Here is a 27329-nt window from a genome sequence, read left to right as displayed (position 1 = left end):
TTGTTAGAGTTGTGTCGAATATAGTATACAAGGTAGGTTACAGTTGGACTTGTAGTTGTATCGTGTTTACATAGGATGTGGAGTCGTGTCCTAGTAGGACACTTGTATCCTAGCCTCTCATATATAGCGGGGGTAGACACACGATGTAACCTATGCCAACATAATAGCACAGACGCGCAAGGGGGTGCCGGCGGCGTGTGCCGGCGCCAGGGTGGCCGGTGTGCGGTATTGTGATGGTGTCACGGGGAGGAGCGCCCGTAGTCAGGCCCCGGGGATGTAGCCATATCGGTGAACCTCATTAACAAATCTCGGTGTCGTGCTCGTGTGATTGCTTGATCCTCGGATGATCGACGGTATGCCTCGGATTTATTCTAACAATCTGCTGGCCATTGATCATTTTCTACAAAATAAGTGTTTCTTCTTTTCTTGGACTTAAATGTGGAAACATGGTAATGGCAAGTCTGGTTTTAGGGCTACTTTATTGAAAAACAATATGTTAGTAATTCTTTTCTTGGAGTACGAAAGTTGAAATTCAGAATGATGGCAACGGAAAGTATCGGTTATGTGTGTTGCCCGAGGAGTTCCTAATGACGAGTCTTTTGGCTCTGGTAGCCCCTTTAGGCCCCATTTGTTTGGGCGACAGATTCCCAAGAATCAATTCTGGCTTCGATTCCAGCGGTGGCTACAAATTTTCAGAATCAGAAGTTTACCATTGTTTACCTTGCTTTTAGAATATCAGAAGTATTGTGAAATATCTACAACGCCCTGAATGTGTTGGTCAACCATGGAACTTGCAGAACTAATCACACTCATTGAACAGTTCACAAATCTTCCAATACATACATACATACATACATACATACATACATACACATTCTCACAGGGAGAAAACACACATGATATGAACAAATGTCCATCAGAGAAGAGAAAAGAACGACAAATAACATGGCAACTTCTCAACCACGACAGTAGAGCAGTGATGTCTAGACCCTCTAGTTGATGGACCAACATGGAAATGAGGGAGGCGGTGGAGAGCAGTAGATCGGGCTCGAGAATGGAGCATGTTGAGGGCATGGCTAGAGCAGGGAGTGGTGTGCTTGGGGCGTCACTGGTCGACCTCGGGACGGTAGGGGGCGCATGAGGTTCCGTCAGGGAGGATGATGCACAGAGGTCAGAGAGGTGGAGGAATTTAGATTCAGCTGCCATGGGGACCGGCGGGGGTAGGGTATGTGTGCCTCGCCACAACCAGATGCGAAAAATGAGGGAGGGGATGAGGGTAGGAGAGGGATGAATGGTTTGAGAAATGGTAAAAATCTGTAAAAATGTCAAGTGAGTGCGGGAAGCAACAAAGAAGCTCGGGAATTAGCGATTTCAGTGATTCTGACTTTGGATGGCCCGTAGTTCATTTAATAGAATCAATTCTGGAGGAATCAGTTTGGGAAGCCGCTTGTTTGTTAGGGCTATGGGCCTTGGTAGATTTAAGAAAGAGGCATTTGGGGTTATGCAACACCTTCAAAGATAGCAAATCTTATGTGGCAACCTCCAAAGGGTTTTAGAGGTTTTGGAGTGTACTACCATGTCCGATTCCTTAAAAACTTATTACCTTATATTAATTCTCTCTTATATTTCTCTTATGTTTGTACATATGAGCTCCTTTTCAATTTGACCTTCGTATGGATATAATTGAAATTTTCATGTTCAAACTCAAACAATTTAATAACATTTAAAATCCATGGATTGTAAAAAAGAAGAAGCAAAACACCCGATCTTCCATTAGGTGTGTGTGTGTGCGCGCCTCTTCTTTTCGAACAGAAGCGTGTTTCTGACAAATAACATAATACTTCTGCAAAAACCATTAGAGTGACATAGTTAACTAAAGCTTCTCATCATGTAAGCCCTAAAAACCATGTCAAAGTTCATATAAAATCTACTATGTGCAAACAACTATATTTGGTTAAAATACCAGTGATTGTCCTTGCTGATTACATAGTTAGCAATAAGCCAGCTAACTATATTTGAACTAGGGTAGGAATGAAAAAGATTAAATCAAAGTCCTTAATGGTCCCCCATGAGTATTCAACAAGTGTGCCCATGTCGGGGTTACGATACTTCAAGTCAGTCATGCAAACCATAAATTTATTTCCTTGATGAGTTTGACGCCAGAGATACGATGATCCGTCTTGGTACACTATCTCATCGTTGAATGTAGCTATCAGACGAACATAAGCCCGGAAGTTGAAAACATGGTGCTGCTCCCACCGTGGCGGGTTGTTGCTTTCCGCATCATTGCACATCCATATCTCAACAGATTCATAGTTGGGCCCTAGATGATGGATGGCTAGCTCACCGTTCAACTTAGCTAATCTGGATTCTAAATAGTCGCCCGCTTCAAACCATGGAGGACCCGTCATGATGCTGAATGGTTCGTCTTCAAGACTAAACCGGACAAAGCACGTCATACTTGCATGATGAGGTAGAAGCGAGGGATTACATTCATACATAAGTGAGTACTGGTCAACTGTCCAAATCAGGGAACCCTTGATGAAGGTCGCAATCCGTCCTGCTAGAAACGGGTACGGTGGTTGTGCAGCCGTCTCACGCCAGTATTGGTCCTTTCCGATAGTGAACACCTCCATCCCATGGCTACCCATGGCACGAGTTTCATGGTAGAAGAAGCGGGCGACCTTGTAGGCGTTGGAGCGATGGTCACGCCCGAAGCCGAATGCTTGGTGTCCTTGTGCCACCAAGTGCCGGCGTGGTGCAACGTTGTTGGGGCTCCAAGGGAGCTCGATGATTCGGCTTGTGGCTGGGTTGAGCACACACACGGCATCCTCGGCGGGCAGGAGCACGAGCCCGTCGCAGTGGCCGAACCCATGTCTTGTCTTGGCCTCCTCATCGGTGAACGAGGAGGTGTCGTGCAAGAGGGTCGCGACGCCCTGCCGGCTCTCCTCCCACAGGTAAAGTCGTGGGGTGGCGATCTTCCCTTTGATCCTTTCGCTTCTGATACGTGGTGCGATGAGCAGGCTGCAGGGCTTCCTGACTTGCTGATGAAGTCGGTAGAGGTGCGCCTGAGAGAATGAGGGGTCGGCACCGGAGATGGTGTCGCGCCAGGCCTTGCAGACGCAGCGTAGCCGCAGCAGCGACTTGGCGGGCAGCCGGACCAGGATCTCCCACACGATCAGCTCGTGACGCAGCTCGCACGGCATCTTCGCCGATTGATCGACCGTGTTGTCTGCCGCCGGTACGATTTGTGGCTGCGTATAACTGTACAATATATAGACGCATGTGTACCAACAGAGAGACAAACCAAAACGACTTGGTGTCTCAACCCAGTTGGACACGTAGACCAACTCCCAATTTGCTCGAAACTACAGCTAACTCGAACATGGAAACCTAGAAAACATGCAAATTAACTCCAATTCGCCTCTTGAGATGTGATGTTTCGTTTGCTGTGCTTTGGGCTCTTAAAGCATCAAGCAACAACAGCACAAAATCAAACAGCCATTTTGAAGACGGCCACGTACATGACGCAATTGCCAAGAAATGCAAATTGTATCTGTTAGTTCTCTTTTTTTTTTCCAGAACTGGCAGCAAGATTTTATTTGAGCCAGCATTGAAGAGGTTAGTTCGATTGCACTACGACAGCCAGCATTGGAGTTTGTGTATATAGCAGTTGAGTCCGAGACCAACACGGATACACACGTACGTACGTCCGTCGGTAACCGCCAGCCGCCATGCTCCCCCGGCATGCCGGCGCCGGCTACAACCCTGGACTTTCCCTGCCGCCGCTGCCGCCAGGACTAACTCTCCGAGAGCACATCATGTCGACCGGTCTCAAACTGCCCCACGAAAAGTTCGCCAACTACTCCTCCACGGCGGGCCACGGCCACGCCTGGTCGTCTTGTCTAGGTCTAGGTCCACCTCTCGTGTACCGGAAGCCGGACAACGGGGCATAATGTTCTACATCAGGATCGACCACGGGGCACGCTTCCACATGTAGCCTGCCGGAGGGCGCGCTGCCATCGAGCATTACCTCCGCGCCCGTCGAGATGAGAAAATGTATGTAACAATAAGGCTCCTCTAGCTTATACCATAAAAGGCGTTAGAGGAGTAAAATGTTTACTTCTCTAACAAGCACCTAGCCGATTCCTAAACCTAATAGAGGAGTAAATCTTTTACTCTCCCTCCTATCCGGCGCCTATATTTACTCGGACGCCCATCGCTGGAGCAAAATATCTGCTCCATCGCTGCCTCATCCACCCCACTCCCGTGCCGCATCTATGCCAGCGCCATCCTTCCCGCCCCCACCGGCCACCATCTGCCACCGCGGATGCTATGTAGGCCCCGCCGCGGTCCTCTCCCACCCTGATTTGAGCCTCTCTCGCCGTCATCGGCACAGAAATCAGTAGATCTACGCTGCCGCCACCGCCGTCGGATTTGACGCATCTGGCCACCGCGACAACGCCTTTGTCATGGATAGGCCGGGTACCGAACTGCACATCCTCGACAATGGCCCTGCGCCTCATCCAGGTATGGCCTCCTCCTCTAGCCGCTCAGATTTCACTCGTTGACGGTTCACTGGCAAAGACATGCCCGGCCATTGGCCAAGCTTGGGACTGACCCAGCAGCTGCCCACGACAAGTGGTGTGCGGGTTTCGACCATGCCGGAACACCCTGGATGGGTGTTCTTCAAGTGCAAAAATGATGGGGTGAGTGCTTGTTTTAATTCAGTTGTTCATCGGATTCCGCACAATTTGTAGCTCATTGTTTGCTTAAATTTGTGTGTAGGATGGATGCAAGTATTGGTATTAGGAAAAAGATTTACATCGATCTATTGATAGCGAGAAATTTGATAGATGTTCATGCTCTCCTTGCTAGAGTAGAGACTACAGATGAGACTAGATGCGGCGCAATGTCAAATTCGTCGGAACCAAAAAAGAAAGAATTGTGCAAGCTCGAGAAGCCAATTGAGAGAATCACCAACGAAGACATAAAAAATATATTAATCCAACAAATGGAAGCGGTTATGGAAGTTGGATATCTATTATAGAGTCTAATTGTGGTTCTTGTTTTCTCAGGTTATTATTGAATTTGTGAATTATTTGCTCCGATGTATCAAAATGCCGCTCAATGAAATAAAGAAGCAAGTTGTTTTGATGGCCGAAAATGAAATGCAAATGTCAAATTATTTTACTCCGTTATATTTAGGGAATCAGCTAGGTCCGACAAAACTTAGTGGCCTAAATATACTCCACTAGGGTTTACTCAGCAAGATACTCCCCTAATAGGTTCCTTTCGTGTATAGTACTTCATTTACATCCCTCATTATTTATACACTAACCTTCTCTAAACTAGGCTGACGGGGTTATCTTCCGTGGAGATGGTCATGCACCAGTACCTCTACTAGCAGAGGATGAAGCGTCTGAGGTTGCAGCCCGTCAATAAAAGCCGCGACTCGGGGCGCCAGTTTGTCACGGCCTTGGTGGACAAGTATAACAAGGAGCATAATCTTTCCGAGGTTTGCCCGCCCTATATATGGTGTCTCTCCCTTGCTCTACGCTACCAAGGGTTGCATTATCACTGTATCTTTTATTTGTTATCTTAATAATTAATCGCTGATAAGATATGGTCTTCCTGTTATTTTAGGATCTTGCATATGAATTGAAGGATATTGTGTGCTGCCACTCGTGAGGGAGATAAGTTGTACGACCATATCAACTTCAACGCAAATACCAGAGGAGCTAATGATATTGACAAGCTATTCTTTGCAGAAGTCATGTATAGGCGAAAATTAGGCGAGTTGTATGTCAGATGTTTATGCATGGCTCAGCCGATTGATAGTGGTATGCCATGCGATTACATTATCCTTTACATTCTTATAACCTTTATTCTATTAACCTGCTATTTTTTCGCCCTTTTTTTCATCTCATCCATTGTCTTTAGTTATTATTTCATGTGTAATACTTGAAGTTATAATATGGACTAAGTACACATTTTTACTATATCTAATTAGCTTATTCGTTATGCATCGCTGGTTATTTGTAAGTTAATGACATTCTCACTCTGTATCTCTATACTGTTTAACATAGGGAACTGCTACGGTTGAAGAAGTAATGGAAGTGCTGATATGAAGCACCCCAACAGTGCTAGTTACACTGGTGGTCACATAACTTATGCATTCAGTAGACCAAAGATACAACACAAAGACTTTGACAAAGAGGATGACAAAAACGAAGTACATGTAATGTGAATGATAATTTACTTCTTGGCAAGTTACCATTTAACATTTATTTTTCTTGCCATGTTCTGGTTAAACATTTAGTTTGCTGCCACCCTTGTTGATTGTGTTTCTTTTGCATTGGAAGCTGAGAAGGATAGGTTAAGATGGTTGTTTTGGGGCCAACAAGAAAAGAAGCAAGGAGGCACACTTGACTTCCCCGCGAAGGAAGGGTAGAGTGGAGGACACTTACATTTGGTCTTTACTAACGTCCTTTGGGGATAATTTATGAAATATACATTTATTATACGTCTTGTATAGAAGAGTTGTTGAGATGCTCTAACCCACGTGGGGATATTTGCACCGAAGACCCTTACGTCCTAGAATACTCTAGCATGATATTTAGATATTTGGATGCAAATAGCACATTTATAATACATTAGATGGCACAAATTTTCTTTATCAATGAAGTTGTTTCAAATTTGTGAAGATTTAAGGCAAACACCTAGTTGCTTGAACGTCCCAATCAAAACTATCATAATAAAAATCTACGAAGAAATATTTTTTAAATTTAGCAAAAGTCATTTGTAATTATAGATAACATAATGGTAATACGAAATAATATCAACCTTAGTCTCTAGTAAAAATCCTGTATCTAAACTAGAAAAGCTTAATTTTGCTGGTTATGATAAAATAAATCTTAGTAGCCAAAGAGAAGTTATTTATCAGTTGACATCACTAGTCATCCGACATATTTGTTCATATCATTTTGCGCTTGTATGAATATTGATGTTCATCATGCATTGTTCTTAACGTAATAGTCATTTCTTAGTTGCATAAGAAACAACGAAACTAGTGAAAAGAGTAAATATTATACTAGAGGGTGTTAATAAGAAAAATGATAGAATAAGTTATGAACAAATAAAAAAGTTTTGGTATAAATACTTAAGTGGAAAAAAAATCATTAACAAAAAGGGCTTTTGTTTGCCGAATTATGCTCAGACCGATAATGATGAGGTTATAAAAAAAATTGTGTTGACCGTTAATGAGATGCAAGAGAGTAAGGGTAATAGTTAATACAAAGTGTCGTCGATACAAAACAAAAGTAGACTATCTAATTGTGTTTGATACAACATGTTTAAAGAATATGAAATTTGGCACAGAGTCATGTTGTGATGTCATTTAGCTAGGTTTAAAAAGTTATAATTTGAAACAATTTCCTTTATACATTGCATTGTAACACATGAATATCCGACGGGCGTCATAAAATCCAAAACCAAATGGGACATTTACATTTATGCCCCTAATTTGTGCCCACTCTCAGATTACCCCTAAATTTTTTATGTGCTCAAATTTGCCCCTAAAAAGCATTTTAAGTCACAGGAATGCCCTTCCATCTGGTCAAAGTTGTTTGACCAAAACTTTGAAAATTCATAACAAATTCAAACGAAGTCAGAAAAATGGAAATAAGATATCAAAATGTTCATAAAAACATCACATATACGCGTATGTCATTTACGTTCCTCATCTACATGTGCATTTATTTGAATTGACCCTAAATTTTTTTAATGTTATAAACCCTAAAAAGCTTTAAAGAGTGCTTTTGTCATGAACATAAATGACATGTGCATATAGGTGTTGTTTTTATGAGCATTTTGGTATCTTATTTTGCATTCTTCTAAGTTCATATGAATTTATTATGAATTTTCATAGTTTTGGTCAAACAACTTTGACCAGCTGGAAGGGCATTCCTGTGACTTAAAATGCTTTTTAGGGGCAAATTTGAGCACATCAAAAAGTTAAGGGTAAATTTGAGTAGTGGGTTCGAGTTAGGGCACAAATGTGAATGTCCCAAAATGAAATACCGATACCTTAACTTTTTATACAACTTCTTTATAAAATATTACACATGGTACCTTAACTTGGATTTAAAAAAAATAGAAATAATTAGTGTGTAATAGTATAAGTTTAAGTTGTATTTAAATATTTACTGCAAATGATCGAGAAATATGACCCGTTGAGTTAAAACATCATATTTGGTTTGGGACATTCACACATTTTTTCCTTTTATGTTTTTTCATGTTCTTTCTTAATTCTTGTTTTCATATTTTATGTTTTTATGCTTGACACGCCTAATTGGCAGGCGGCACGATCGACGGCCTGAAATGCCAACTTGACAGGCGCCACTGCCGCTGTACAGCCATGACTACTTGTCAGGCGTCACTGCCGGTGTATAGTCACGCCAAATAGGCGGGCATACTTATGTTTTTTAAACACCAAATCTTAAGACGAATCACAACTGAAACACGCCAAACAGATGGTCGTGTTCAGATTCAAGTATTGACGCCTATCACAACTGAAACATGCCAAACAGATGGTCGTGTTCACATTCAAGTATTGATGTCTATCACAACTGAAACACGCCAAACAAATGCATTGTCATGAGCTTCAGAGATCCTATCAAAAACTGAAAGGGTCCTCATCATCCTTGTTCTCTTCTCCCCCACAAAGTCCTCCACAGCCGTCATACGGTCACCATCCATGAACATTTTTCTAAAGTATTTAAGAAATTGATATCATAAATATTTAAGAAATTGTGCGATTTTTTTAACACACCCATGAACATTTTTCTAAAGTATTATAAACAATTTCCTATATATCATGATTATCTTATAAAAAATGCGTAATTTTTTACATTTCGTGAGCATTTCTCATACACATAATGATTTTTTATAATTCCATTATAATTGTTTATAGACTTATGAAAAGAATTAATGGTACAATTTTTTTTCTGAAATTTAAGTGCACATTTTTGGGAAACGACGACAATTTTTTAAAATCAATGTTGAACATTTTTCAAAAACACATAAAAATGTTATAAATGTGTGAACATTTTTCTATTTATTGAACATTTATTTCAGCAATTCCGTAAAAATGTTTTACATTTTATGAACATTATTTGAAAATGTCATGAACATACTTTTTAAATCCATGGAGTAATACAACTTTTTTGAAATATCAAGAGTACTTTTTTGAGTAATACAATTTTTTAAAAAAAGCATGCCAATAAATTTACAAATATCTTCAGAAAATACCATTAATATTTTTTAAACGTTTGAAAATTTTGGAATGTCACAAACATTTTTTTAGATGGTATGAACATTATTTCAAAACTAGAGTGATTTAAAATTAAATTATTTTAAAAATGATTTAAATTAGTTTAGAAGAAATTTGAAAAATTCAAATATATATATATATATATATATATTTAGTGTGGAAAAAGGAAAAAAATAAACAAAGAAGAATTTTTTCTGAGGATCAAATGAACAAAGAGCAAATTATGAAGACTTTAAACTTTTAGCAAATTGTTTGAGCTGATCAGCAAGCTAATCTATTTAGTTGTAGGTGCACAACTTCTCCTGACGAATAATTGAATACTTTTGCAGAAAGGCCATTAGTGACCTAGTGAATTAAAGCTCATCACCATGCCCGCCTTTATGAAATCACTTGTCAAAAATCATACAATCTACCTCGAGCAAACAACTATATTTTTTGTTGAATGAACCAAAGATGACGCTTGTTGATTACACACAGTAATAATCTAGCTAGATTTGAAGCAGGGTGGGAATGTAAAACATTACATCAAACCGCACGACGTCCTGCCGTGAGTATCTAACAAGCCTGCACATGTTGGGGTCATAATACTCCAAGAGATTCATGCGAAACATAATCTTATATCCTTGATAAGTATGACGCGGGAGATAGTCTGATCCATCTTGATACACTATTTTGTCATCAGACATGGCAATCAGCCGAATAGAAAACCGGTAGTCGAGGACATGCCGCGGTTCCCACTGTGGCGCCTTGTTGCCTTGAACATCATCGCACATCCATATCTCGACTAATTCGATGAACCCTTGACGAGGCACACCTAGCACCCCATTCAACTCGTCTAAGCTGGAGTCAAAACAGTCATCCCCTTCGTACCATGGAGGACCTTTCATGACTTTAAACGTCTCATCTTCAAGGCTAAAGAGGACAAAGCACGACTTGTTTGCAACATCATCTAGAGACGATTCACCATACATAAGCAAGTCCAGGTTGACTGTCCAGATCAAGGAGCCCTTGAAGAAGGTTGCCGTTCGTCCTACTATGAAAGGGTACAACGGTTGTGCGGATGTCTCACGCCAGCATTGGTCCTTTCCGACTGTGAACACGTCCAACCCAATACCACCCGCCATGGCATGCGTGTCACGGTTGAAGAAGCGAGCGACCTTGTAGGCATTGGAGCGATGGTCGCGCCCGAAGCCGAATGCCTGATGGCCTTCTACATCCAGGCACCGACGTGGCACAACGCTGTTGGGGCTCCAAGGTGGCGTGAGGACTCGGTGTGTGACTGGGTTGAGCACACACACACTAGCCTTGGTGGGCAACAACACAAGTCCGTCGCAGTGCGCGAGCGCATGCCTCCTCCATGTCACCTCGGCAGGGAGCGAGGAGGTGTCATGTAAAAGGGGTCGCGGCGTACGGCCGCCTCTCCTCCCACCGGTACAATCCCGGGGTGGTGACCGCATCTTGGATTATCCTATGTTCGACCGCGTGGCTGTAGGCACGTGGTGCAATGAGCAGGCTATGGTATTTTTCCTTTTGCCGGGGAAGTCGGCGGAGGTGCGACTGAGCGAAGGAGGGATCTCCGGAGATGGTGTCGCGCCAGGCCTTGCAGACGCATCGTAGCAGGAGAGATTTGAGGGGCAGCCGAACTAGGATTTCCCACACGATCAGCTCGTTTGGCAGGCACGCCATCTTGGCCGATGGCGTTGGCTGCCGCAGCCGTCAGGACCAATTGTTGTGGCTGCCTACGTATCCTAATTATTAAGCCTTTGAATAATCTTGTGCTTAGATACGCACGACAGATTCCAAATCCAGTCGGACTCGGACACGTAACCAGTTTCAACATGCAAGGTAACTAACTCGAACTTGGTAAGGAAACATGGAATTTAGATCCTCCTTAATTCGGACGTTTCGTTTGCTGTGTGACCATGCAAACGAAATAAGGAATATTTTGCAGAAACAGTTACAGTGACCTAGTTATCTGAAATCATATCAAAGTCCATGAAATTTACGTCGTGCAAAACAACTCTATTAAAAATACAAGTGACAGTTCTTGGTGACTACATAACTAGCAATTACCCAGCCAGAAGCTATCTAGATTCTAACTAGGGTCGGAACATAAAATATTACATCAAAGCTTTTGACGGTCCTCCATGAGTATTCAACAAGTGTGCCCATATCCGGATTGTAATATCTCAAAAGATTCATGCGAGCCATAGCCTTATCTCCTTTACGAGTTCGACGCCAGAGATAGTCCACTGTATCTTGATACACTATCTCGACACCAAACGTGGCAATGAGACGCATAGAAAATGGGTAATCGAGCACATGCCGCTGATGCCACCGTGGCTGGTTGTTGCCTTCCACATCATCGCACATCCATATCTCGACCAATTCACTGTTGGGCCCTGGATGAGGCATGGCTAGCTTCCTGTTCACCTCGGCAAAGTTGGTGTCAAGATAGTCGGCCCCATCGTACCATGGAGGACCCGTCATGACGCTGAATGACTCGTCTTCAAGGTTAAAACGGACAAAGCAAGGCATGTGTGCAGCATCATCCAGATGCGAGTAATCATACATAGGCGAGTAATGGTCAATCGACCAGATCAAGGAGCCCTTGAAGAAGGTTGCCATTAGTCCTACCACGAAAGGGTATGGCGGTTGCACGGCTGTCTCACGCCAGCATTGGTCCTTTTCGATAGTGAACACTTCCATCCCGAGACCACCCATGCCGTGCATTTCACGGTGGAAGAAGCGGGCGACCTTGTAGGCATTGGATCGATGGTCGCGCCCGAAGCCAAACGCCTGGTGGCCTTCACCTTCGGGGCACCGATGCGGCGCCACGCTGTTCGGGCTCCAAGGCAGCACGCGGATTTGGCTTGTGGCCGGGTTGACCACACGCACGGTATCCTCGGCGGGCAGCAATACAAGCCCGTCGCAGTGCATGAGCCCGTGCCTTGTCGCCACCCCCTCGGCGGGGAACGAGATGTCGAATAAGAGGGTCGCGATGTCCTTCTGGCTCTCCTCCCACAGGTACAGTCCCGGGCAGGTAACCTTCATGTTGATCCACGGTCTTCTTGTGTTACAGGGATCTTCCATGTCGCTTTCGCTTTTTGTACGTGGTGCGATGAGCTTGCTAGTGAAGCCGGCGGAGGTGCGCCTGAGAGAAGGAGGGGTCGGCGTCGGAGATGGTGTCGCGCCAGGCCTTGCAGACACACCGTAGCCGCAGCAGGGACTTGGCGGGCAGCCGGACCAGGATCTTCCACACGATCAGCTCGTGAGGCAGGCACGGCATGGTCGCCGGCCGAAGGACCAACTTGGGGCGTCCATCGTCGGCCATCTTATCTGCGAGCGTGTTGGCTGCCGGTGGTACGATTTATGTGTGTCCGCGTAGCTGCATGCACATTGTGGGATTTGGAGCTTCCAACATCAGCCCTATATAAGCACGGACATACACGAGCAGAGAGACAAACGGAAACGACTCGATGGTGCCTCGACCGAGTCGACATGGAGACCGTAGCTAACTCGAACTCGGAAATTTGGATAACGTGGAAATTGACTCGGACTTGCCTCCTGAAATCTGATGTTCGTTTGCCGTGTGACTGGGTTTGTCAGGAAGAAAATCTGAAACGTTATTCTCCAGGAATTGTTTTTTTTTTCTCTTGCAATGTTGCCACGGCATAGTCCTGGACCACAATCCAAATTCGGTTTCAGATGGAAAATTCAAAACGAAAAATCAGTTTCAGATTGGAAAATAATTTTTGGAACTAAATGGTGGCTTGAGTTGTTTTTTTTTGTGAACTTGTACCGAACTTTAGAATATTTGCTACTCCTCTATAATGGAATTCCAAATCCTCGTACATGACGTAGTAACCCTGGTGCATGATGTAGGTTCATTTGCTGCTCTCTAGGTTTCAAATTATTTAAAATTCTAGTTTTGTCATAAGACAAACTTCTCATATCATGCTATTCACCACCCCGCGTGAATCCTAGCCAGCCAACACACCAAACCAAACCATCCGAAATTACTGAATTTCACAAAATTTCAATGATTCTGGTTTTCATTTGGGTCAAAGGACTAAAATTTCCATTTGAATTTGATTCGGTATAATCAAATATTTCAATATTTTTAAAGGTAATATGTGTGTACTACCACGTTTGCTGAATTATTTTGGCTCAAAGACAATTATTTCAGTATGCACTATAATATTAATGAAAGTTTTCAAAATTTCGATGGAAGAGAAAACCAAGGTTGGGATCCATTAAGCATTTAGCCAACATAAGTTCTCGTCCCTGACTTAAGATATACTAGCACATATGCACATGTGTTGCAATGGTAGAGAAAATTAACATGTGCATCGAAATGTCCATAAGTGCGGCACTACAACATCCGAACGGTGCCAGCCGGCAGGAAAACATTTCGGTGGAGACCGTATGCAAATCTCATCACGTGCGTAGCCTATGCGATGTATCGACACGTGTGCTTTCAACAATGTTTTTTTTTATTGTACTTATCAAGTCCATTTTGATTGGTCGTTTAGGTGCATGTTTGACTTTCCTCCGATTTTTAGTGTATCTTTGATGGCATCCGAGGCTACTATTTTTACTTTCTCTGGGTAGCATCTCCTTTAGCATATCTTTGATGGCATGCGAGGCTGCATTGTTTTGTACTTATATATCCCACCAAATCTCTTACTGTCACAAGCAGCCATGAGATAAGTTAGCTTCTTCGTTTCTCTAGGGTAAATAGGACCCATACCTTGAGTGAGGCGTTTTGGCTTTCAACCTCCATGGAGGCCGATTTAAAAAAAATCAAAATTCAAACTTTTCAATTTAAAAAATGAATATTTTTTTTGTACAAGTAACAAGGATGTTATGGGCATGTGTGTAAAATTTCACGATGAAATACCTTGAAATGAATTCATGGTCTGGGAGGATGAATAGTAGCATGTGTTAAAAAGCCTCATATTTGTCTTTTTTGTACATCCCTCATTTCAACGTATTTTGTCCAAAATTTTCACACTTGTGCATTATGCCTACATGTATATCTATATTTTTTTCAGAATTTTCTGAAATGTAAAAATATGAATCTTGATGAAATTTATAATTTTCAAAAACCAGCCTCATTGGAGCTCGGCCTCCAAAATGGATTTTCGCCATACGTCACCCTCTTTTTGTTGGTGCATTGGAACCCACCGTGGCAATGGCACCGCGTCTTGCCTCGTCGGGAGGAACTCAACGTGGAATAGAGATTAGGCAAAGGGTTGGGGATAAGTTCAGGAGAAGTTACGCGGATGCTTTAAGATTCGAAGTGCCATGTGTCCTCTAAGTCGTATAAGATTTTTTTTTCCTAGCTAGGGCACGTACATCGCCGGGGAGGGCGAGTCCGCTGGAAGGGGATACGTCCCATTCAAGTTGACCCTCCTTTGCTTTGGTCTGCTGTTGTTAGAGCATTACTAGTAGAACCCTCAAACCCTTATAGCAGTTTAAGGGTTGAGAAGTGCCAACTTTCGACACTTTTAAGGGTTGAAAAACAGGGGCAAAGACTAGAACCCTCAAACCCAACCCGTAAACTGCTTTAAGGGTTGGATTTGAGGGTTCTAGTCTTTGCCTCAACCCCAACCTTTAAAACTGTCATTTCATATAGCACACATTTCATCGTATGGCATATCACAAATTCCATCACAATTGACATAAAACAATAATCATTCTAGTTATTATTACAACACCGAATAAAACAATAATCATTCAAATTATTACAACAATGTTTGAGCAAATTACACTAATTGTTCAAATCAAATAGGACATAGAAAAGTAAAATAAAGATACATCATGGGCCAATGCGCCGCCCATCCAACTGCCAGTGGTGCTCTACTAGATCATCCCGGAGCCGACCATGAGTGGTTGCATCCTCAATCTGACGATGTGCTTGAAGAAAAGCGTGTATGCGAGAAGTGTTTCTTTCCGGTTGCACACGGGTACCAACATTGTCATAGAAACAGGGGAGGTTTAACCATCTCTCATCCTCTAGGATCATGTTGTGTAGAATCACACAACATTTCATGATGTTCATCAAGGTTTTTTTGTCCCAAAACCGGGCTGGACCACGAACTATGGCAAACCTTGCTTGCAAAACACCGAAAGCTCTCTCAATATCCTTGCGGGCTGCCTCTTGTGCCTTGGTGAAATGAGCCTCTTTTCTTGTTAAGGGCACCCATTTTTCTCCTTGATGGACTTCACTAGAGTTGCCCATTCGGGATAGATGCCATCGGTGAGATAGTATCCCATTGAGTACTCATTGTCCATGATTTTGTAGTTGCAAGCTGGAGCATCCCCAGAAATTAATCTTTTGAACAAAGGAGATCTATTGAGGATATTGATATCATTGAGTGTTCCCGGCAACCCAAAAAATGCATGCCAAATCCATGTGTCCTGAGATGCTACGGCCTCAAGCACAATGGTAGCATCACGGCTTTTACCGCAATACATTCCGTGCCATGCCTTTGGGCAATTTTTCCACCTCCAATGCATGCAATCAAGACTACCTAGCATCCCCGACCATCCCCTTTTTTCATTCATTTCCATTAATCTCTTTGTATCTTCCTCGTTTGGTGCCCGAAGATACTGCGCACCATACAACCGTATGACCAACTTGGCAAACCTACGGACAGACTCCGTGGTTGTATCTTGCCCAATGCGAAGATACTCGTCGGTATAATCCGCGGGTATGCCATAAGCGAGTACCCGCATTGCCGCCGATATCTTTTGATATGCACTAAACCCCATGATATCGGCGGCGGATCTATGACGTTTAAAGTAATATGAGGCGGCCTCACAATCGGTGACAATCTTCACAAACAAACTACGCCGCATTCGGTACCTTCTGTGGAAGAGACGAGGAGGGTACGTAGGTACCTCGGAGAACTAGTCTTCCATCAAATGTTCATGTCCGAGAGCGCAGTTCCGGTAGATGGTGACTCGCCCCATCTTCGACCCTCTCCTCTGATCCATCAGCTTCACGCGGTTTTCAAAGGATTGCACGTCGATGAGGAGGCTCATCATCTCGACGTCATCGTCTTGCAACAACTCATCGATGTCCGAATCGTCGGATGACGACCAACCCGACGAATCGGACAACGAGTCCATGTCGTTGTTGTTCACCTCCATCTACACAATACAACAAACAATAAATTGTGAGTGCCAACAATGAATCAAAAAGGAAAAAACTAAAACAAAAGGAAAGAAAGGAAAGCATACCTGCAGGGAGCTCGGGGCGGCGGCACGGCTGCCTCTGGCCTACCTGGCCTCTGGCGCGGCGGCTCGAGGAGGCCTGAGGCGGGAGGCGGCTGGGGGCGGGAGGTAACTGGGGGGCGGGGGCCAGGGCCCTACGGCTGAGGCTGGCGGGCGGGGGCGGGGCGCGGCCGGGGGCGGGGCGCGGCCGGGGGGCGGGAGGCGGCGGGGCAGGAGGCCGGGGGGCGGGACGCCGGGCCGGGAGGCGGCGGGGCGGGCGGCCGGGGGCCGGGCCGCGGGGCGGGAGGCGGCGGGGAACGACGGATCCGGTGGCGGGGAGTGTGGCTCAGGGGCGGGACGGCGGCGGCTCGAGGGGAGGCGGGGGGCCGGCCGGATTTGGGGCGGGCGACGGCCGACGGCGTGGGAGGGAGGAAGCGGGAGGTTGGGGAGGGGAAACTTCCCTCCCGCGCGACGGGGGAAGGGAGTGCGGGCTGGGGTCGAGCGCCCCCCTCTAACCCTCACTTCTACGGTTTGAAATTGGGTTTAAGGGTTGGACCCTTACTTTTTTTTGAGGGTTTGAGGGTTTAGGGGTTCTAGTCTTTGCGTTTTGTTTGTTGCAACCCTAATGCTCTTAATTCTCTCCTGAATAGGTGAGGGATGCGTGCGAGAGAGGAAAGGATCTGTCTCTGTTCGGTACAGTAAATGCCCACTTGGGCTCACACACTCAATCCTAACCCAACACGATTAACTTACAAGGCCCAAGGCCCAGGTCACCACGCAGGGTGTTGCAAGTTCAGTTAACTGCACCATTTATCGCTGAAAAAAAAAAGTTAACTGCACCATTTGTTAGTTGCCACTAATTGGTCCCCGGCTGTAAGTTAGACGTAAGTCCTGAATAATGCTACATTTTTTAATTGACAAAGGATAAGATGAGGCAACATGATACCTTGGGTTAAACATCAAGGTAATTAAAAGTTAGTACATATTGTTTTTAAGAAGGGAATAGTATATGTAGGTATAAATTAACTAAACCTTGTACAGTAGGCATGCAGAATGAGTTGTTGGTTGTGTGTAGGAACAGCCAAATCCTGGGCGTATACAGTGAAAACCTAGGCCGTTTTTGACGTTGCAGCGGTGGCTAACTTTTAACTAAATAAAACCCCATTTTTATCCATACTCGCAATATTCAGATTGCCTATTCATATTCTTGCTTGTTCTTCGATTGCTTGCAGGAATAGACCTTCGTGGTCAGGTTGATCGTGCTCTGGCGTGGTTAATAACCTCTTGGAGTTGGTTTAGCGATTGCTAAGACGCAACGTCGTGCACGTTTGTAGTCGGATCGTCAAAGTCGTCTCCACCAAATCGATAGTTATCATTTCATCAAAAGATCGGGCTCCTCGCCTCTATCAAGTGACAACTTTCGCTCCTTGGCCTAAAGCGTGGACGTGCGCCGACATAAGGAAGACAATGAGTATGTATCTGGACAATTCTTGTTGTCTTTTCTCACTCTATTCTGTTTTGCAGCATCAGTATCCTACTGATCTTGGAGCGTCAGTAACCGGCGCCACGGCTATATGGATTGCACGCTTCACTAGTTCAGCAGCTGATCATAATTTAACCAAGGGGTACGGCAAATGATGTCAATAAGAGGTTTCAACCTGTTGAAGTCAGAACAAGATGTCCTGCTCCCGTTTTGTGCTAAATGTACATTCATAGGCAAAATGTTTGGTCTGAACTCAAACTCTGACGCATTCATCTTTGAATCCCCCACCATGCAGTAAGCTCGAAATGCTAAAACGACATGGAAAGAAACAAGGTACGTAACTCACAGTCACAAGTCACATACATTCTTCACCCAGTGCTTACCTTTTTTCAATAAAGACCCGGTGCTTACCTGAAGGTGGACCATACCTCTCATCAACAATCAAACAAATAAACTAGGTGATCCAGCTTAATAAATTTCCCAACCCAAAACTGAGCTCAACTTGACGATATCATCGTTGGCTCAATCAGCATTTTTATGAAAGCTTGGCGATATCAGCAAACAAATATTACCGTACTGACTAAAATAACAATCAGCCCATCAGTTTCAGCGTAAATTAGCGGATGAACAAAGTCACTAAGGCCGCTTACAACAGAAACGAAGTACTCCAATAAGAAGACCAAAGCTCCACCCCAAGAAGTGAGCTGGATTCTTGAAAAGAGTAACCAGTGAAAGCAAAACGATATGTAGTTCCATTACAACTTGAATATTACGTAGCAAATACTCCTTCGAGGCCGGCCCCTTCGTTCGAGCTTCTATGACAGTACCACGTCGTTCCAGCCACACGAGCAGCAGCACGCCATCTCTCACTTGTCACCAGTCCACAAATTTAAGTTTCCTAGAAAGGATAAACATGTGACTGAGAAATAGGTTTCTCATGGATATGGGGAAAATACAATAGAGAAAGCAATAGAGTAGTTGTGGGAAACATGAGCCGCTAAAAACTTGATAAAAATGATCCTACCTTTTGCTTAGTTGTATTGTCAACTAGTTCTGGGTCTTCAGAGTAGCTCTGTACGGTTCTCTTAGGACATTCCTCAGAGCAATAATCCACTCTCTTGACATGTTCTATCAGAGTTACTGTGGGATGGTTGGGATGGGCATCTGCTTCATTCTTTATAGCAACTTCTGCAGAAGTGATAGCAGAAGATGTTGCGCCCTCTTTGTAGAGACGGACTCGTGCATTTCTCAGTCTTGGGAGGTGCTGAAAACCCAGGCAGAATCCATTGGCATTCGCCATTGACACAGAGTAGACTAGGCCAAGATCCTCGAGCATCGGCAGTGCCCCTTCCTCAAACAGAAGACACATCATATATTTCTTTTCCAATCCATCACACCCTTCAAAATCCAGTACACGCAAATTTTGAAAGGAAGCAAAACTAGGCAAGTGTTTGATGCAACTTGATGATGTAACTGTTAGAGAGCGTACATGGCTTAGATCTTCATTTGCCAATACAGATGCAAGATTCTGGTCAATGTGCTGGACAGATAGTCGTCGAATAGAACCATGGTGATTTACCAAACCAGTCTGCCCGCTACCAATCACCGTGACGAAATTATCTTCAGCTGACTTTGAAATGATGAGTTCAAGCATCATGGCATGGACTCGGCATGCACGAACCTTACCATCATAGCAAATGTCCACTGCTTGAATCAAGTTTCTGTTGATAAGCTCATAGAAACAGTTCTCCGCGGCCTCTTGCTGACTTTGCCCACGATTTTCAGAGATAAAGCCTTCTGATATCCACCGTCTCACTAACCTATCTCTCTCAATCACAGAGCCCTCAGGAAAATTACTTAAATACAACAAACAAGTCTTGAGATTATCTGGAAGATCCTTGTAGCTAAGCCATAGTATGCCCTTCATTCCCTCTAGACTTGCAGAACCAGTTGACGTTATGACTTTTTCCCACTCCTCTTTCTTAGCTGGTCTATTTGCCAATAAACTAGACATACTGATAATTGCCAATGGTAGGCCTCCACATTTTTTTAAAATTTCTTTTGAAACTTCTTCCAGCATATCGGGAACATCCTCAAACCCAAAAATTCTTTTGAAGAACATTTTTTTAGAATGATAATCACTCAAGAATTGCATTTCATACATGCGGTCATCTCGATCCACACAACATGACCTTGCAACGTCAATAATGCGTGTAGTAGTTATAATTCTGCTAGAACAGTTATTCTCTGGAAGAGCAGACTTGATAATATTCCATGCCTCTATAGACCATATATCATCAATGACGACGAGATACCTAATAAGTATTGGAAAACAGAGTCAATTTATTATGATAAGCAACTCAGATATAAGAGGTAAACATTCCATAGAACTCCAATGGGTACTCAACTTGTTATAAGTGCATCACGCTATTGTTCCTTATACTATTTCGCCATACCCAGTTGTATGCGTACATCAGTATTGCATCCACTTAACTGTAGTTCGCAACATCATTTCATAAATAATCAATGTAGTTACTATATTGCTACTATTGAGTTGCATGCACTCTAGAGCGAAAGATGACGCAGAATGGTGGACAATATACTTGATAAACAGTACAGCTCACCTCTAATTTTCCTGCATCATGGAATGTAGTTCATTTAATATTTTTGAATACCTGTTTAGTGCTTACAACCGACAGCGATCTCTTGATATTTTTTCTCTTTTTACCTCCGATTATAAGTGCAGAGTAATTAAGGTAATATTATCAAGAAGACAAGAATTGATGGAATAGTTATTGGATATTTGGCTATGCATACTTTTGTAACATTTCTGGCATTGTGCATTTTTTGGCCATCTTCAGGATGGAAGCTATTGGCGATAACTCGCTAGCTAGATGTGCACAACACTATACTCATCGTTTGGAAGTTATAATACTGCATAGGCCATGATGTAAAAACTAGAAGTAATGCCATGGGAAGCAGTAACTACTGTCAAAATTAATGAGAACTATGCATGATAGATGAGGCATGTTTGCAGGAAAGATATGGGCTGAAATTACCTCTTGCCTTGTAGCAGTCCTCTTAGCTCTTCAATGGATCTCCTTTCGTCCCAATTGTCAATATCTTCCGTGAATCCATGGGAAGACACTTGGGAGATCAAGTCCATGATAATTTTCTTTATATTCGGCTTTTGCGAGACTGATACAAAGGCCTGACAATGAAAATGCCCTTCAGTCTTGCGATAGACCTGATTCGCTAGTGTTGTCTTTCCCAATCCACCAAACCCAACAATAGATAACACCCTACGATGATTCTTTGCTGAGCTGTTTCCTACTTCAACCATCCACTTGGTAAGATCATCTCTTGGACCGTCAATGCCCACAAGGTGCCCGCCGTCAGCAAAACGAGCAGACAGCCGGGGATCCACGGTTGAATGATAAGATGTGACGCAAGCAGTATCGTCCAGTTTACTCTTGAGCTCTCTCAAGTTCTTGACACAAACTTTCAGCTCGCCAATTTTTTCTGCGAATCCGCGCCGAGATTTAATTTTCTTCGGAAGGAGAGAAGCCCTGCGGACTATCCCCTTGAATCCACCGTGACTACCGCCACTGTCGAGCTTCTGAACAAACTTGTCAAGGCAATCCTCTGCATCATAAGACAACTCCCTCAGCAACGATATCCATTCCTTCACCAGGACATCTGGATCTTCCAGCATCGTGTACTTTTTCATCATGGTATGCATGTCCGCCAGATCAGATTTGAGGTAGCGGACTTCACGGCGCAGGCCCCCATTCAAGCTAGCATGCTCATTGGCGAGCAAACCATTGATCTTCTCCAGTAGGGGTCCCAACGTGCCCTGGGAAGCGCTCACTACCTCCATCGATCTCTGTGTTACTCTATTCTGCACTTCATCTATTATTTGTATTTCTGGGCTTGGAGTGCTTGAAATAGAAAGAAGTTCAGGAAGAGGATCAAGCAATTCCTTTTCAATCTCATGCTGTCTTTGCCGAGTATTGTTGTCTTCTTGTGCCGCCGCCTCAATCGATGTCCCTATTTGTACATCCTGCATTCCCTCTGTCATCTCGTGTTGGCTTTCAAGGGTGCACTGTTCTTGCTCTTGTGTCAGCACCTCCATCAATCTTTCTATTTCTCCATCCTGAACTTCCTCTGTCACTTGTATCTGTGTGCTTGGAGTGGAAAGAACTTCAGGGAGAAGATCAAACAATTCCTCATGAATCTCATGTTGTTTTTCTAGAGTTAAGTGTTCATGTCCATGTGTCAGGACCTCCATTGATCTTTTTATTATTTCACCCTGAGCTCCATCTCCCGTTTCTTTGTCTGTGCTTTGAGTGGAAATAAGGAGATCGGGAAGAGGATCAAGAAATTCTGCTCGTGTCTCGTGTTGTTTCTCCGTAATCCAGTGTTCCTGTTCTTGTGTCACAACCACCTTCGATCCTCCCATTTGTTCACCCTGCACTCCATCCCTTGTTTGTGTTGGTGTCAAAAGAAGTTCAGTAACAAGATCAAGAGTGCAGTGTTCCTGTTCTTGTGTCAGCACCTCAACCGATTTATCTCTTCCTTCAACATGCTCTTGTGTGCTCGGAGTGGAAATAAAAAATTCAGGAAGAGGATCAAGCAATTCCTCTTGTATCTCATGTTGTTCTTCCAGAGTCCAGTATTCTTGTTCTTGTGTGATGGCACCAAAAAAAATCCGATCTACACATTGTACTCTGATTATTGGAGTGCTCCGATGATTGGCAATGGCGCCACTCAGTGCTGACTCAGCGTACCTTTTATCAGATTCATCAGCACCAGTGCCCCCAACTTTTGCAGTGATCTCTCTAAGTTCTGTCAGGTACTCTAATCCAGGAACTATCTGGGGGTATTGCTCCATTCTGTCGGCATCAAATGCTAGCTTGAGCTCCCGGACACTAGGCATTGCACCTTTCAGAAATGCCACGCATGGGGCAGCACATGTGAACTTGAAGTATTTGAGAACCGAGAATCCCTCATCATCAAAGACGACCTTTCCTACAGGGGCTGTCCAGATGTACAGCGAGAGAGCCATGAGTGCTGGCAATCTTTTGAGGATATCAATATCTTTCCTCAACAGCTTCCTAACTGCAATCTTCAAAATGCAGAGATTGCCAAGCTCTTTGGTCCACTCGGGTAGGCTGGAAAAGATGCAACACCCCCCTGACAGCTCAAGCCTCTGAAGAAGGGCCGGAGGAGAGGACAAACTGCTCAAGACATCGCCAGAAATACCCACGCTTGCACCACCGGCATCGTCCAGAACATCTGCATGAGAGGAGGCTGCTGGTACTAGAGTTAAAGACTTCAGGTTGCTGAGTTTCCAGAGAATTGTGCCCAAGCATTGCATATTGTTCTTCAGATTATCTGGCTGTGCAATGTTAGACCAGGTGAGATGAAGGTCTTCCAGATTGTTCAGCTCACCAAGGCTCTGTACATTCTCTATTGAGCTCTTGCTGAGGTCAAAATAGCCCAGAGTGCGAAGTAATGGCAAGCAACTAATATCTGATGGCATATCATTTACTGGTGCATGCAGTTCCAGTGTCTCCAATAATTTTAGCTGTCGAATCTCATCTGGCAGATGGACGGTGATGTTGCCATCAATTTTCAGATATCTCAGCACAAACAGTTCACCAATTCTAGTGAGGTCAAATATTTTTCTTTCATCAGCCCAGATATTAAGAATCAGAACTTGAAGGAGCTTATACTCGCCAACAGAAGGCACACAATTAAAGAACCCAAAAAACATAAGTGATCTAACTTGAGTCATCATAAAGTCTGCTGGTATATTTGCACATTTTGCAGCACCGAACTGGATAGACAATCGACGAACCTTGTCAGGAAGACCTGGAGTTGTTTGAAAACAGCTCACATTAATGATGAAATTCTCCTCCAGGGATTTGTACCTAATAAGATCTAGTACCATGTGGTGTACTGTGCATGTCAACACCTCATCATTATAATTTCTGTCTAGAGGTTGGATCATTCCTCTACTGACAAGCTCATCAAAATAATCCCGTGCAGTTTTCTCTCTGTTTTGCCCTTCACCGATTAAATCTTCAGCTACCCATTGCTTCACTAAGTCTTCCTTGCTGATAGTGTTGCCCTCTGGATACATATTAAGATATAGCAGGCATGTCTTCATGTATGGTGAAAGATTATTGTAAATAATGTTCAGAACTTCTTTCAACCCTTCCGAACTAGGGTTTGTCCTCAGACCCAAAACAGAGGGTAAAGAATCTCGCACGTGCTTCCATTGATCGACGTCTAGTTCACATGCTAACATGCTGGCTATATTTTCAATTGCTAATGGTAAACCTCCACATTTCTGGATAATCTCGTATGTAACTTCTTTGAAATCTGGAGGACAGCCACTTTCAGACCCAAAAACTCGGCCGAGTAATAACTTGCTTGATTGATCACCATTAAGAGGATTCATCTCATACATGTACTTAAACTGATACCTACTGCATGCCAATGCTACATCCTTGATTTCTGTGGTTACCATTATTCTGCTGCAACAATCACCATCAGGAAAAGCACGGCTAATAATATCCCATGTTGAAGAGGCCCATAAGTCATCAATTACAATCAAGTATCTGCAGAATATTTTATTCACCGTAAACATGTTTTGTCAAGCTAACACAGAGACAACAAAAAACAGAAACATAAAAAATATAAGTCCACTATTGTTAGTAATCTTAATTCTTAAATAAGAAATACTTATATCCTAGAATGTCTCTGACTGAAACTATTTAGCACATTTTGTATTGCTCTAGGTTATTTATATATGGTACAAATATACTTAAGTAGTGCTTAAGACATTTACATATTGTTGAACAAAACAGTAATTGTGCATTACAAGATACTCCCTCCGTCCGGAAATACTCGTCCGAAAAATGCATAAAAATGGATGTATCTAAAACTAAAATACATCTAGATACATCCATTCCTCCGACAAGTATTTCAGGACGGAGGGAGTAGAATATATACCTTTTGGATTGCAGATATTCTCTGATATGGTCAATAAGGTCCTGCACATCAGGAAAGCCACGGACCGGTGGTGCCTTAATTTGTGAGAGCATGCTGGAAAGCATCCTCCTCATATCTGGATTCCGCGACACCCGCACGAAAGCCCGGCACTGGAATTTCCCCCCAAAGTTACGGTAGAAGGTTCGAGCAAGTGTCGTTTTGCCAACACCTGCAGACCCAAAGATAGGTACCACCTGAACTTGTTGCTCTGCATCTTCACTGTCAAAGGCCAGCAGATCTGCAATCTCTTGGTCATCCAAAGCCATCAGTTTTACAAGCTTCTCCATGGACTCCTCAAGGTCAAGAAGTAGTTGGGGACTGGAGCGGACATTGGCTTGCCCAAATTCAGGCTTGATGGTTGTTGGGCCAATGTGGAGGCTTTGGCGTCTTTGACTCGCATCCCTGGCACGAGCCCGCAGATCTGAGAAAGCTTCTGCAGCCTGGCGCCGCCGCTTCAGTTTACTGGGGATCCAGAGGATGATGGAGAGGAGAGCGCTCCTGCCGGCGGCGGAGGAGCGCGGGACCTCGTTGAAGAAGTCCTCTGCGTCGTAGCGGAGTTCCCGCACCTCCTTCATCCAGCATCCGGCCGTGAAGCTGGGGTCGTCCGCCTCCGACACGACCTTGAGCTCAGTGAACAATGTCTCCAGATCTTCTTCGAGGCGCCGGACCTGGCCCTCGCTAACCCCATCTGGGAGATTGTTCTTGGTAGCCCTGAATGAATGGAGCGGCCGGTGGAGGGGGCCAAACGAAACAGTGACAGGAAAATCCATCGCCGCCCGAGGCAATGCGACAGCATCAGAATCATCGGCCGCCGCCGCCTGAAGCCAAGCAGTGATATACCGGAATACCGCCTGTAGCCAAGCATTGATAAATCGGAACATCGATCTCCACATGTAGCTGAAGCAAGCATAAGATAGTTAGGTCTAGTTATGGATGAGTGACGAGGAGCCAGATTGAAACATTTGAAGAGAGGGGAACTTACCAAGACCAAGATATTTCGATTGAGGAGCGGGACTAGGGCGGGTGCGGGGAACGGGACTCACAGATGAAGAAGAAAGACTCTTGAAGACTTAGAGCCACTTCAACGCGCGGTTGGCGCTTCTGTCCGTTTGGATCGACTGTCCGCTCGGCGTCCGCTCTGTTTATGATTTTAGTCGGCAGTGCGTCCAACGCCCGCGACCCATATCATGTCCGCGCATAAATTTGAAAAGGCTGTGGCTGTCGATCATGCCAGCGGCCATGCTGTCGCCCAAAGTTCATGTCAGCACCATGCCAACGGCCAGCATACAATGCCAGCTTCAAAAAAAAACCCCACACAGTTCATGCTGGCACACTTGCCAGCGGCCGACACATATGCCAGCACACAAAGGGCACCAGGGAGCATGTGGGCTGGCATCTCCCGCTCGCGTTTCCTTGTCTCTCCGGATGACGAGGCACCGGCTACCTGCGTGGCGTTAAGGTCAATGGGTGCAGGCGCAGGCGTGGAAGGCGACACGACGTTCACCTCCGGCGAGCATTCCTCGAAGAGTCGAGAGGCTTGCGAGTAGACGTGGAAGCCGGGAATCGGGTGAGTCGCCGACGCGCGAGGCGACTCTGGCACCACCATCCGAGGAAACGCGGAAGAGCTGGTGCTGGCCGAGGCCACGGCGGCGTTGACGAGCCCATGTTGGTGTCCTCCTGTTGCTCGACGGCGGCAAGGGCGGCGACGGTCGCTGCTTCGACCCTTGAGTCCGCCGTGTGCCTCCGGCCCTTCCTCTTCGCTGAATCCGCTGCCTGCTCCTCGGGCGCCAGCTGCTTCTTCTTCTTCTTCTTGGGCGCAGCGGCCGTCTTGCGGGGGGCGGGGGCTTGCCTTTGCCGGAGGGGGCGGAGGTGATGTCGGACGAGGCGAGGAAGGCAAGGCCAGCGGCGGCATCGCGGGTGTCATCCATGGCGAGCGGCAGGGAGCGCGCGCGGGTGGGAGAGTTTTTGGGAAAGTGAAGGGAAATGGTGGAGTCTTTGCCACCGACTAGCGGGCCAGGGGAGTAGTTAGCCCGCGCGTCGTCTCGTGTCCGCGCCTACGTAAGTGAGGCTCAAAATTGGGCTGGGAATGGGTCGACACGCGGACGCGCGTCCATTTGAGTCAGCGCGTTGTGCCTACTTTTCTGTTCATCGCGACCCAAATGAACGCGCGAGGACGAAATGGGTCGGCGCGTTGGAGCTGCGTCTGCGGACCCTGGCCGCCATTCA

At 44.7% G+C, this 27329-nt stretch overlaps 2 protein-coding genes and 2 pseudogenes across 2 annotated transcripts; all 4 read right to left on the bottom strand.

Moving 5' to 3' along the window:
- Positions 1 to 2009: 2009 nt before the first annotated feature.
- On the bottom strand, positions 2010 to 3206 carry LOC123084444 (putative F-box protein At2g02030). The gene has a single exon (XM_044506046.1). The coding sequence runs from the start codon at positions 3204 to 3206 to the stop codon at positions 2010 to 2012; it is 1197 nt and encodes a 398-aa protein (XP_044361981.1).
- A 6587-nt stretch (positions 3207 to 9793) lies between these two features.
- Positions 9794 to 11020, bottom strand: LOC123083467 (F-box/kelch-repeat protein At3g06240-like; annotated as a pseudogene).
- Positions 11021 to 11422: 402 nt separating this feature from the next.
- Positions 11423 to 12719, bottom strand: LOC123084443 (F-box/LRR-repeat protein At2g43260-like; annotated as a pseudogene).
- Positions 12720 to 18595: 5876 nt separating this feature from the next.
- Positions 18596 to 25999, bottom strand: LOC123088441 (uncharacterized). The gene is made up of 4 exons (XM_044510649.1): positions 25065 to 25999; positions 21101 to 24670; positions 19066 to 20356; positions 18596 to 18939 (listed from the first exon to the last, which is right to left on the bottom strand). Exons 1-4 carry the CDS (start codon positions 25994 to 25996, stop codon positions 18931 to 18933), a joined length of 5802 nt encoding a protein of 1933 aa, XP_044366584.1. The 5' UTR covers positions 25997 to 25999; the 3' UTR covers positions 18596 to 18930.
- Between the last annotated feature and the right edge of the window lie 1330 nt (positions 26000 to 27329).

Source organism: Triticum aestivum, chromosome 4A (assembly GCF_018294505.1).
Source record: "Triticum aestivum cultivar Chinese Spring chromosome 4A, IWGSC CS RefSeq v2.1, whole genome shotgun sequence".
Lineage (NCBI taxonomy): Eukaryota > Viridiplantae > Streptophyta > Magnoliopsida > Poales > Poaceae > Triticum > Triticum aestivum.
The sequence above is the reverse complement of the archived record's forward strand: the minus strand, read 5'-3'. Positions and strand labels throughout refer to the sequence as shown.